This window comes from Vombatus ursinus, unplaced genomic scaffold (assembly GCF_900497805.2).
Source record: "Vombatus ursinus unplaced genomic scaffold, bare-nosed wombat genome assembly UNPS02009173.1, whole genome shotgun sequence".
NCBI classification, from domain to species: domain Eukaryota; kingdom Metazoa; phylum Chordata; class Mammalia; order Diprotodontia; family Vombatidae; genus Vombatus; species Vombatus ursinus.
In genome coordinates, this window is record NW_020948951.1 from 11,157,381 (window position 1) to 11,170,443 (window position 13,063).

At 36.9% G+C, this 13,063-nt stretch overlaps 1 protein-coding gene across 2 annotated transcripts in view; it reads right to left on the bottom strand.

The window, feature by feature from the left end:
- BRD4 (bromodomain containing 4) overlaps positions 1 to 13,063 on the bottom strand; it is a 153,908-nt gene that overhangs the window by 45,673 nt on the left and 95,172 nt on the right. For both annotated transcript variants that reach the window (XM_027850934.1, XM_027850933.1), the window contains exons 8-9: positions 2,054 to 2,263; positions 594 to 793 (exon numbers count right to left, since the gene is read on the bottom strand). In XM_027850934.1, the coding sequence (XP_027706735.1) occupies positions 594 to 793; positions 2,054 to 2,263 (410 nt within the window). The remainder of the gene's footprint in view (positions 1 to 593; positions 794 to 2,053; positions 2,264 to 13,063) is intronic.

Here is a 13,063-nt window from a genome sequence, read left to right on the forward strand (position 1 = left end):
AGGGATTAGAAGGGCTAACCTTTATGAGACCTCTACCTGACTGGCTCAGTTTGTGAATCCTGGTTTTTCTGTATCTCAATTACTCTTTCTTAAAAACAATTTTCTCTACTCTTTTACTATAAAGACAGGTATGTAAATGAAAAATGTAATAAAAGCTCAAGTTACAGAATCCTCTCAATATGTAGTCATTACAGTATCAGAGTTGAAAGGAACCTCAAAAGACATCTAGTTCAACCAGGACCTTTAAACAAGAATAACCCCAACAAACCAACAAATGGTCACTCAAACTCATGACCTCCTATACCCAGCACCCATGGAGATATATCATGGAACAGAGACTGATTCCCTCTGGATTTCAGTGTCAGAATGTATTCATAGAGAGAAGGTAGTTAACAGTTAATGGGTTGGTAGAGATCTTCTCAACTGTCAACCTTCGTAAGGATGAACTAAGCCAAGAGGCAACTGATAAATTGGCTAAACTTGCCACAACTAAAGAGAAAGTCTGTAAAATCAACCACTCAGTGTGAACAATGGCTCGCCTGGCTGGAGGCAGGTCTCTTCCTGCTCTCTTTCCAGTGGTCCGAGTCACCGACCTGGCATTGTTGTTGCTGCTGTTACTTTTCTTTGCCTTTTTGGGAGGTGGTTCCTTTGCTTTGCCTTTCTTGTTTTCTTCCACTTCCTCCTTCTTTTTGTGCTTTTCTTTCTTCTTCTCTTTCTTGTCTTTTTCTTTTTTCTTTGGTTTGTTCTGCTGAGGCTGGGAAAGGGCAGCAAGTTGCTCATGCACTGCCTTGAGCTAAGAGACAGACAAGAGGCTTATCACAAATATTGTCCTGATACGCTCTTCTCTCTGCCCTGGTCCTGCACACAATTAATTGGAGATAAGTCTAAAAATATAAGTGCCATGTTTGATATCAACAATGAGAGAAGGAAGGAATGTGGGAGGAAGGAAGCAAGCAATAGGATTAAAGGTAATAACTGAAGTTAGTGGTCTATTTAGGAGCCCAGTATACTGTATATAGTCAAGCAGCCAAAGCCAAGAGGACAATGACATTCCAAGAAGAATTGGGCTGAGAAATATAGTATAGGTCTAGGAGTCACTACATTCCCCTCAAGAGGATGCTCCAGCAAATCCTCAAAGAGGTCTGAATTGGTTTCACTCTCCTAGAAGGACCACACAGTTGGAGAAAATTAAGAACATACACAGACAGGTAATTAAAAGGTCAGATTAGTTTCCAACGTTGGTGTCACGCATGACAAGTTTCGTAGGCCTCAGCAAAGGCTAAAAAGACTCTACGTACGGAGCACAGTAGATGCAGAGATGGTATAACAGGTCAGTCATAACTTTAAAGTATTAGAAATTATAGGACAGCTAGGTGGAATACTGGATAGAGCACCGGCCCTGGAGTCAAGAGGACCCGACTTCAAAACTGGCCTCAGTCACTTGACACTTCCTAGCTGTGTGACCCTGGGCAAGTCACTTAGCCCCAATTGCCTCACCTAAAAAAACCAACCAAACCAAAAAACCCTCAAAAGTTTATGTAAGTGAATGTTGAAAACTAAAAATAAATAAATTTTTTAAAAAAAAGGGGAAAAAAGATTAGAAGGTATGAGGGAGACATGGGTCTTTGCTGGGGTAACAAATGCCACAGATAACCAGAGTAAAATGCTTCCCGGTCTTTAATTACACTTGAAATGCTATTCTCACTAGAAGGTGCACCTGAGTTCTACTTGAGTTCTGCATAACTTGTGAGGAAAAGTCTCTACTTACTGTGTGGCTAAGAAGCACTTAGACCTAACTTCTAAGGACACTCCCACTGATCACATTTTAATCTCAGAAGAAAGGCTTTCCTAACTTGATCTCAGGGTAGGAATCTGATAAGCATACAAAAGATGTAGTAGATGGTAAGACAAGAAAGAAACATTATGGTTACAGTTTCACAGAATAAAAAACTCCCCATCAGTTAAAAGGAGCTTATTCTGGTGTCATCCCTACCCAATGAATTAATCCCAGATTCAGCTAACAGTTAGCACTGTTCTGCCGGAAGGCTGATACCTGTTCCTGAAGCTCTGCCAGCCGCTGAGCTCGCTCCTCCTCAGAGTCATCAGTTGAGCTGTCACTGTCAGAGGAGCTGTCGCTGCTGCTGTCACTAGATGAAGGTGGAGCTACCACCTTGGTAGGTGGTGGTGCCACAGGTGAGGACACAGCGACCACTGGCTCTTCAGGCTCATCAGGCATCTTTGCAAAGCGCATCTCAAACACATCCTGAGTAGAAGAAAATTAGTTATATTAATGGGTTGGGTTTGCAGACTCAAGGGCAACAAACTAGGAGTACAAATAGCTAGCTGTGGTGAGCACTACTCTTATAAAAGTACCCACAGGATCGGAGAAGCCTGTGAAAACCTCTTTTAAAATGAAAGGCATGGTTGAGGACCTAGAAAAGAGTAGGATGGAGAACAGAATCACCTGGGAATAGTTTTTTGAAATTCCTCATACCAAAGCAGAGACATGAAAGAAGAAATAGGTTCTGGCTGTAGCCCACAGGCAATGTTTTCTTGTTCTTAATTTCTGTCTGATATTTCATCTTGAAGTCACTTAAACAAAATGTGCTAATCTGCTCTCTTTGTTCACATGAGATTACTTACCAGCAATGTATTTATTTATACCCATCTGTATCAATTAATGAAAACTAAGGAGGACACACTGAACATACCACAAAACTAAATTCCTTCTTTTCTGACAATATGTTCCTGTGCTTTTTAGCATCCTGGAACTGCCTCAATTCCTTAAACATTGGGTCCTATTTCCCATATTGGTGTCCCTAGGTAATGGTAACAGAAAAATTGTCGAAAATATCTGGTAGGAACTTGTGGGGCATACTGAAAAAGATCACTAGACAGGGTCAGAATACTTGTGGCACTAGTTTTAGCTCTGGCAGTAGCTCAGTGTGGGATCTTGGTTTAAACTCCCAGGGTCTCTATGTATTTCTTGGTAAAATGAAGAGGCTGAATCAATAAACAAGCATTTACTGCGTGTGCCAAGAACTGTGCTGGGCACACAAACACAAAAATCAAACAGTCTCTGCCCTCAAAGAGGCTACATTCAAAGAAGAGAACATACACACATCTAAATATACATATTTGAACAACCCCTCATTATTTAGTAGCATTTGTTATAGCATATATACCATTGGAAATACAAGTCTAGTGATAATATTTTATGATAATGATAACAATGGGTGTACATTATAAAGCGGCAGATTTTGGCTTAATATAAGGAAACTGCTCCCATATCCACGTCTTCAAAAAAATTAACTTGTAATAGTAATTTTACACCCCACCCCCACGCCCCACAACATACTATACTGACCACATGAGATAATATATAAAAGATCCTATTAGAAGTGTGCTCTGCCTGTAGAGGGGGGATATGTCTTATTATTGGTTCTCCAGGAACAATGATTTTTCCAAGTATCATTCAATGTCTTTTAGGAGAATTTTTATTTACATTGTCATAGCAACTGTGTACACATACACTGTTTTATTCATTCTGCTTATTTTACTTTTCATCATTTCGTAACTCTTTCTGAATTTTATGAATTCCTTAAGTTCACTTCTCACTGTGCAATAATATTCCATTATAGCAATATAACATAGCTTTTATGACTATAATCAAAGAGCAACTACTTTGTCTCATTTTTTGGATACTATTTAAACAGTATTGCTTTGAACATTTTGGTAAATGCTCCTTTGCATCTTTGAACTCCTGGGGGTTTATTGTATAAGCCCAGCAGGAGGAACACTGTGTCAAAGAGCACAGAAAATTTAGTAGCTCTTCTTATATAATTCAGCATTGCTATCCACAATGGGTGATCCACACCTCAGCTGTACCATCAGTTCATCGTGGTGCTTGTCTTTCCTTAGCTGCACCAGTGACAGGTGCTACTTTTTTTCTTGTCTTCTATGACAATCTGAATGGTGTGATATGAAACTGGAAAGCTGTCTTAATTTTTGACATGGGAGTATATTTTCATGTAGTCATTTATAGTTTATAATTTTTTGAAATCTGTTCATACCCTTGCCCACATATCTACTGGGGAATGGCATATACATATATGTGTATATATATATCCCTAATATAATTTGGTTGTCAGTTTTATTAGTGATATTTTCTCCATTCTACCACTTCTCATCTAATTCTAATTTCATCGAAAGGATGCATGCTAAAATTTTATGTAGTCAAAATAATTTCTAATAGTAAAATTTACAATTCTTTAAAATCAAGTTGCAGGTCCAATTTAAGTTCACTATAGTAAGATGCTGATTTAAATCTAATTTCTGCCAAAGGGCTTTTCAATTTTCCCAGCAGATCTTATAAAAAAAAGTTTTTCCTAATTTGTTTTGGAGTTCATTGAACACTAGGAGACTATTTTCAGTTTCTGGTTCGGTTAATTGTTTCTTGTTTATCCAGTCTATTCCACTGACCAATTTTCTATTTTCATTTTTAAAACTAAAGTAATATTAGTTCTGATGACTAATTTATAATATAAAGTCTGAAGTCTGGAAATGATATGCCCTTTTCATTCTCACTCTTCCCAGATTCTAGACATTTTGCTCTTTGCAATGAATTTCATTATTTTGACTAATTCTATAATGTAATTTGATAGGTATAGCACTAAATAGATGAAATAATTTAGGTAATATAATATCAGCGTGGCCCACAAATATGCATTCAATTACTCCATTACTTACATCCTTCCTTTATTCCTATAAAGTATTCTGCATTTTATCTAAATCAAGTATATATCTTTGTGTATTAACTACTGCATATTTTTACTTATTATGAAGCTTATTTTTTCATCTCAATTCTTTCCTAGTTTGTGCTTATATTGTACAAAAATACAGAATTTTATGGACTAATTTCCTTTCTAGCTAACTTGATGAAGTTATTAATCACTTCAGTTAGTGATTCTCTAGGGTTTTGTAAACACACAACTATACCATGGTCAAACCGAGATAATTTCGTCTCCACTTGGTTGATAATTATACCTTTAATTCTGTCTGATAATTTTGTTGATTTATAATGTCTTAACATTTACAAAGCAATTTGCTCACAATGACTCCTCGAGTATAGGTAGTAATCACCACTTGACACAAGGAATCTAGGATTAGAAGAAGTTAGTTAACAAGTGTTAGAAATGGAATCTGAATCCAAGTCTCCCCTAGGCTCCAAGTCTAGTGTTCTACGCTGCTTCCCTTCTAATAACTGGGCTTGTCAAAAATGGAATGGGCTGCCTAAAAAGAGAGTGGATTCCCTGTCATTCAAGTATTCAAGCAGAGGTCGAATAATCATCATCTATTAAACATTAAGGGGAAGCTGAAAGAATATTTAACCTTTGCAACCCTGAGATTCTAAGAGAAAACCACACCCAAACACCCCCAGCAGGTGGCATCTGTAGGCTTTGTATTATTCCTGCTCATTCCTATACTCTTAAAAAAAAAAATCACACAACACACCTGTAAACTGGAGAGTCAATACCTGAACTGCTAACACTGCTGGGAGCTGAACAATCCAGCTGTGCTCTGTGCTTACCTCATCCCAGCAATAACAGCTCTGCAATTGGAACCAAGCTGACTTGGCTGATATAAGAGGTAGACCATAATTCCATCTCTGCAGGGGCACTCTCATAAATCCAGTAAATGACTCAGATAAACAGAGTGCAGAGAGGCTGAGAGAAAGGGGTTGATTTTCTGGTCACACTGTCATCTTAGAAGAAGGGCACTTCCCCCACTGTAGTCTCAGGATGGGGAGCTGAAAAGTGCATAATGGCAATGGATGGTGACATAGCAAAGGAATGGGATGGTCATATTTTTTATTGGATCAAAGACTCTGCTGCTCTCCTGACCAATTCGTGAAGCCTGGATCTCCCCAAATAGTGATTGAAAGCCTTCAACGATGGGAAAAACATTATCTGAAACAGCGCACTTCATTTCTAAATGATAATTGATAGGAAGTTCTCAAAATCTGTTTCCTTGTAACGTCTACCTATTGGTCCTAGTTTTCTCCTCTGGAGCTGTGTGGAGTAAGTTTAATTCTTCTTCCAAATGAGGGCCAAACTTGAATGAAGCACAAACTCCATCACCAAAGGTCTGACCTCGATTGTTTGGTTCCTTTTCAGAGTAAGTGCCTGTCAGGCCACCCAATTCAGAGAGAGAGGTCCTAGTTGCTCCCTATCCAGTCTTGTATGAAAGCATCCAGAAACAGCAATTCTTCTCAGCTTTCTCGCTTGGTTTTCTGCCTGAAATTTTTTTTAAGGAAGCAAAAACATTCATATAAAACTCCAAAGGGGTAATGACATTCAGGTGTATTCAGAAAGAGTATGTATAAGAATAAGAAAGAATAATCACATAGGGAACAGCCAAACAGTGTCAATTACTAACCAGAAAAGAAGCATGCAAGAGGTACACTGAAATTTAACAACTCCAAATGAAACTATAGATTATATTTATGGGCCTTAAAAAAGACTCTCCAGGGCTATTGTTACAAGAGTACCTATCTAAGAACTCCAGCCTAGTCCACTCTGTCCTGGAAAGAACAAATAGTTTTTGCTGGCTCATCTTCCAATTCTATGAAAGGCAGATAACAGCAGTAGTGTATCTTCCACCACTCAAAAGGGGCCAATAACGAACTGGTTGCAGTTAGTCAAGACTACTTAGACTTCTAAATCATCAAATGAGGTATACTGCTATTTCTACTGGTCTGGTGACCATGCCCAACCCGAAGTGCTGCCAGTTCCACAGACGATAAAGGCTAATAAGACTCTAGTGTGAGTAAGATGGAAAACATGTTTGTGGAAGAACTAACAGTTTTACTTGATAACAGCATTGAGTGGTGCCACAATCGGCAGTGGAAGAGACAAAGAATAACAGGAATATGAATGCTGAGCCAAAGCAATTAGTGATAATGGATTTTAATCAGCTCTCTTACGTATTATGAGTAAAGAACATTTCCACGTAAATTTCCATAAATCTGTACAATCCAATCACACATACTTCTATTCCCTTCTCTTTCTCCAAAAACAATCAACAAACACCAAGTATACAAAGACAAATATCAAACAGTCTCTACCTTCAAAGAGCTCATACTCTCAAGAAGAATGACATATACATAAATAAGTCTCTACCATCCTGGGGAAAAGTCTTGTGACAAACCTACTGGAGGGCCTGGACAAGATTCATATGAGGGTTGATTTACATCAGAAGGAATACCCATATCGATCAAATCACAGACCCACTGGTATACAAGTAACTAACTCATGAGTGAGGCCCTTTGTGAGAGCAAGTTTTGATGGAATTTTGAGATTATTTTAACAAAGTTATTTGCCTTCACCTTCATTAAAGCAATATTCTGATGGCTCATAACTTGGCTCTGAAAGATTAAGACTCTGGCGTACAAATTCTTGCAAGTCTAAAAGGACTTCTGGCTAAAATGGCTCCCTGAACTGGGATCAGATCAGCCAAGTCCTACACATCTACCTTTCAGGAAAACCCTGAATTTGCAATAGATTGAATAATGACCAAAAAATCCAATGAAAAACTACAGTAAGTGACTTCTTTCATCCCAGAATCACATAAGACGTCAGAGATAAGATGGAGAGCAACAGAAGAGAAAGGCTATTAGCAAGCTTTGTGTTCAGAGGCAACAAGAGCAGAGGTGGCCCCTGAGAAGGCCCCAGGATTGGCCTTAGAAGATCCAGAGAATGGTGATAATAATGTCCACACCAGGCTAGTACAGGCCTAGGGGCTCTGAAATCTCTAACATTCTGTCCTAACATATCTGAGAGGATCTAAAGCTACAGGAGGAACCTAACCCTAAGAGGTAGAGGTCAGAACAGGAACCTAGCAGACCCAGGGCAGAGTTAAGCTGAGCAGTATACACACAAGTGCAGCAGGCAGTAGAGACAAACCTTAGCATAAGGCTCCAATTCAGCAACTAAAGTTGGAGAGATGAGTAAATCAAAGAAAAAACTAATATAAAAAATTATAGCAAATCTAGAGATCTTAAAAAAAAAAAAAAAGCAGTAATCCTCCAACAGAGGTCAACTAAGTGGTACAGTGGATAGAGCACCAGGACTAGAATCAGGACTAGACCTGAGTTCAAATCTGGCCTCAGACACTTATAAGCTGTGTGACCCTGGGCATGCCACTTAATCCTGTTTACCTTGGTTTTCTCATCTGTAAAATGAGCTGAAGAAGGAAATGGCAAACCACTATTCCAGTATTTTTGCCAAGAAAACCTCAAATGAGGTCCCAAAGAGTCAGACCTGACTGAAATGACTGAACAACAATAAAATGCTCCAACAACTGCAAGGAGGCCAAACAGAAAAACAGCAATAACAACTGGATTTTCCATAAGAACTACACAAATGCCTAGAAGAAATGAAGGGAGAGATTAAAAAAAAAAGAAAGAAAGAAAGAAATACAAGTTCTAGAGGAAAGAATTAGGAGAATGAATAGCTTGGAAAAGGAAGTAGTAAACTTTACCCAAAAAACAGATTCCCTGAAAACTAGAACAGACAAAACAAAAATCAGTAACTCCATCAGACAGCAAGAAATATTAACACAGAATCAAAAGAATGAAAAAAAGTAAGACAACTGATACTGAAAAACAAAACAAAACAAAACACACACGCAGACCTGAAAAAAACAGGTCAAGGAGAATATTTTTATAAAGGGGAAGGGGGTGGGAGAGGAAGGGGATGCCTAGAAACTCTATTTTTAGGAAATCATAAATGAAAACTGCTTAGAAGTATTAGAACAAGACAGCAAAGATGGGATCACATTGTGAAAGGAACCCCAAAAAGAAAAGTCTCAGGGATATCATAGACAAAATCCAAAGATTCCACAAAGAGAAAATATTGAAAAGGTGGAAGAGGAAAAGGAAGAGGAAAGGAAGAAAAAAGAGAAGTTCAAATACCAAAAAATTATTAAAAATTTAAAAAACAAATAAATAAAAAATACATAGTTAGGACCACACAAGAACTAACAGTATCTACTACAAATGAGAGGAAATCTTGGAAGACAATACCCCAATAGGCCAAAGACAGAGATTTACAACCAAAAATAACAGCCTGAAAAAATGCGTGCAATCCTATTGGGGGTTGGGGGTGGGAGGGGAATGAACCTTTAATGGAATTTTCAAGCAATTCTCATGAAAAGATTAAAACTGAGAAAAAAACTTGGAAACATAAGAGTCTGGAGAAATCTAAAAAGGAAAATTTATTTGAGCAATTAGAAGGTACTAAATGTTAATATAATACTAACATCTGATTCGAGGACAAGAAACAAGTATTCCTCCAAAACTTTAACATATTCAAAGGGCTTTCAGGGAATTATATTTTTAAAAAACAGATCATGGGGGCAGACTGGTTCTGTTCTGAAGGTTGAAATGACTATACAAGTAGAGAAAGGAGGAAGAAGGAAGAAAAACTCCCTAACTTTTCAAAATTTGGGGTGAGAACAGTATAAAAACATGGAAGAAGGTAGCTATCAGATGAACTTCACTTTTATTCAAACTGGTCAAAGGTGAGTTGAACAGACACAGACACACAGACACACAGACAGGATAATACTGCAGAGGGAATAGACATAAGCAAAACAAAATTCCTGTTCCTGACAAGGGAAAAGAAAAGCAAAGACCTTGAATCTAACAGAGTGCTTCATATTGTTTCTTAGACAATAAGGAAATCACTGACCAAATTATGGGACGTGAATGTTAATAAGAGTATTATTGTACCATGTAAAATAAAGACATTTTAAAGAGAATCCGGGAAAGTATGAATTGATACAAATTCAAGTGAGCACAACATGGAGAAGAATTTGTAAAAGGATAGCAACATTATAAAGAAAAACAACTTTCTTTAGAAAAGAAAGTAAAATAAAGACTGCAGGAAGACTGATCAATGCAATGACCAACCATGTCTCCAGAAAACCTATGACAAAGCATATTACTCACCTGCTGACAGAGAGGAGATGAACACAAGGTGCAGAAAGAGACAAACATTTCTGGACATGGCTACTGCATGGATTTATTTTGCTTGACTATGCTATCTGTAACAAAGGGGTTCTTTTTTTAAATGGGAAAGAATACCAATACCCAAAAAGGTGGTGGTGTTGCAATTTTAATATTTTTGAAAATGCAAAGAGAACAGAAGACAGCATAAAAAAGCAGACAGTTTTGAAAGCAAAGTGTAAAATTTTCTTTTATAATTAAAAACAAGCACTATGAAATGGAGATTCATAGTATCATAAAGAATTCTTTTTCTATGTTCTGCTGTATAAAGTTCAGAATAATAAAGTACATTTTTAAAAAGGTTCCAAAGGTACACTCACAATGTTGGAATGTATGGATGTCACTGGAGAAACAAGTTAAGTTAGACATGTTGCTCATTAGATTGCCCTCTTATTCTAACAGGGAACAATTTTTTTTTTGGGTCATACCAACTCTCAATGATCATTTACTAAAAGGTTGTGATCTCCATTAGTGAAGGGAGTTTCCATTGCAAAAGATCACACAGGCTCTTGCAAATTGCCCTTAATATTGAGAACTTGCCAGTTATAATAATAATACTGATGAAAGTAATAATAAACAGTAATAATGATGAGGATGATAAGACCTAGCAGTGATAGGGCACTTTAACATTTATTCTAACCACAACATACACTTCTTAATATAGGCTAAAAACATATTATATTTTTAAGCAGCTGTATCCAGTTAAATCTGTTAAGTCCAGTTAAATTCCTGGATTGTTCAGGGCAAACTGCTATGTTATATCTATGAGCCTCTCATCTTGTCCTTGTGGGATTGATTTTAGTTTAAGATTTTATGTTCACTTTAATAAATTTCATCATCTTAGATGTAACTTATGATCTAGCCTGTTGGATGCAGACATTCTCATTCAGTGTATCAACTGTTTTTCATAGCTTGCTTGATCTGAAGATTTGATGACCATGTCATTAATGATTTTTTTCTAAATTACTGATAAAAATGGTGAAAAGTACAAGATTAAGAACTGATTCCCTAGAGTTCTTCAATATAGATTGCCTTACAAATAAACAACAAACCACCAACAATTAATCTTTGGGTCCTATCACTAAATCATTTATGAACCCATCTAATTATACTATTACCTAGCCCATTATTTTTCCTTGTCTACAAGGATAATGTGAAAACTTTGTTAAAAGCTTTACTAAAGTTTATAAACGCCCAATTTCTCCAACATATAGGGAACTGAGACAATATAAAAATAAGTGCTATTCTCCAATTGATAAATGGTCACTGGATATGAACAGGAAAGTTGTCAGAAGAATAAATCAAAGCTATCAATATTCACACGAAAAAATGCTGTAAATCATTATTGAATAGAGAAATGCAAATTTAAACAACCCTGAGGTACTACCTCATACCTATCAGATTGACTAACGTGACAGAAGACACAAATGACAAATGCTGAAGTTGGGGAGGAAGGAGAAGAGAGAAAAGGCGCACGTGTAAGAATATGGAAAAATAGGGATACTAATGTACTATTGGTGGAGTTGTGAACTGGTCCAACCATTCCAGACAATAATCTGGAACTGTGCCTAAATTGCTATAAAACTAGATACTCTTTGATCCAGCAATATCACTACTAGGTCTGTATCCCAAAGGGGTAAAAGGAAATGGACTTATATATACAAAAATATTGAAAGTAGCTCTTTATGTGGTAGCAATGATTTTGGGAATGGCTGAACAAGTTGTGGCATGTGACTGTGTTGGAATACTATTGTGCTGTGAGAAATGATGAGCAGGATGGTTTCAGAAAAACCTAGACAGACTTATATGAACTGATGCAAAGCGAAAGGAACAAAATCAGGAGAACAGTGGTCAGAGTAACAGCAATATTACAATTATGATAAACTGTAAAACGTAGCTACTCTGATCAATATAGTTGATCCAAGATAATTTCAAAGGACTCAAGATGAAAAATTCCATCCACCTCCAGAGAGAGAACTGATGAATTCTTGAGTGCATAATGAAGCATACTTTCTTCATTTTCTTTATTTTGCAACTTGGCTAATATGGAAATGTTTTGCATGACTTTCATGCATAATGAATATCATACTGCTTGCTTTGCCTTATCAATAGGTGGGGGAAGGACTAAAAGAAAGAAGAAAATTTGGAACTCAAAATTTAAAAAAACTTTAAATGGAAAAAAAATTTTTTTTAATTAATAAAAATCCTAAGTATATTCTCTATATAGAATTCCACTATCTATCATTCTAATAATCCTGTCCAGAAAGAAAAAAAAGACATGAAGGTAGTCAAAAGATGACCAGTTCTTGATTAATCATGCTGGTTTCCTGGGATAGGTTTCCTTTTCTAGATGTTTCATTATAGAATTTTTCCAAAAGTCAAGTCAAGCTCCTTTCTCTAATTCTCCCTATTTCAAAGATGACTGATAATAACTGAGTAATCAGACATGCCAGTTCCTTAAATTCCTGGAATTCAGTTTACCTGGGCCTAGTGAATTGAATTCATCAAGGGTAGCTACGTACTTGCCTACTATCACTTTACATATCTTGAATTTCAACTCCTTACTAGTCATCTTTGTTGTCTTTTCTCTTTTCAAGTTGAATGGTCACTGTCCCTTGCAGAAAAAAAAAGTAAAATGAAAGATTTGAGTAGATCTGCCTTCTCTATCTTGTATTATGATGATCTCATTAACCTTGACTAATGGTCTCATTCCTTTTCAAAAATCCCCCATTACCCCAAGATAACAACAACAAAAACAAAACAAAACAAACAAACAAACAAAAAAACCCACATGGATCTGTGACTGGCTGTTCCTTCCAACAATGCAGATTATAAGAATAAGTATTGATTTTCAAATCAGAGTATCTAGGTCTAGTGCCAGATTCTGCCATTTACTATCTGGGTGACCCCAAGGACATCACTTCAGCTTTCGGGGTTTTGTTGTGCTACAGGCAGTTGTTGCTCAGCCCCATGGCCTTGCTTGGGTTAGCTTTC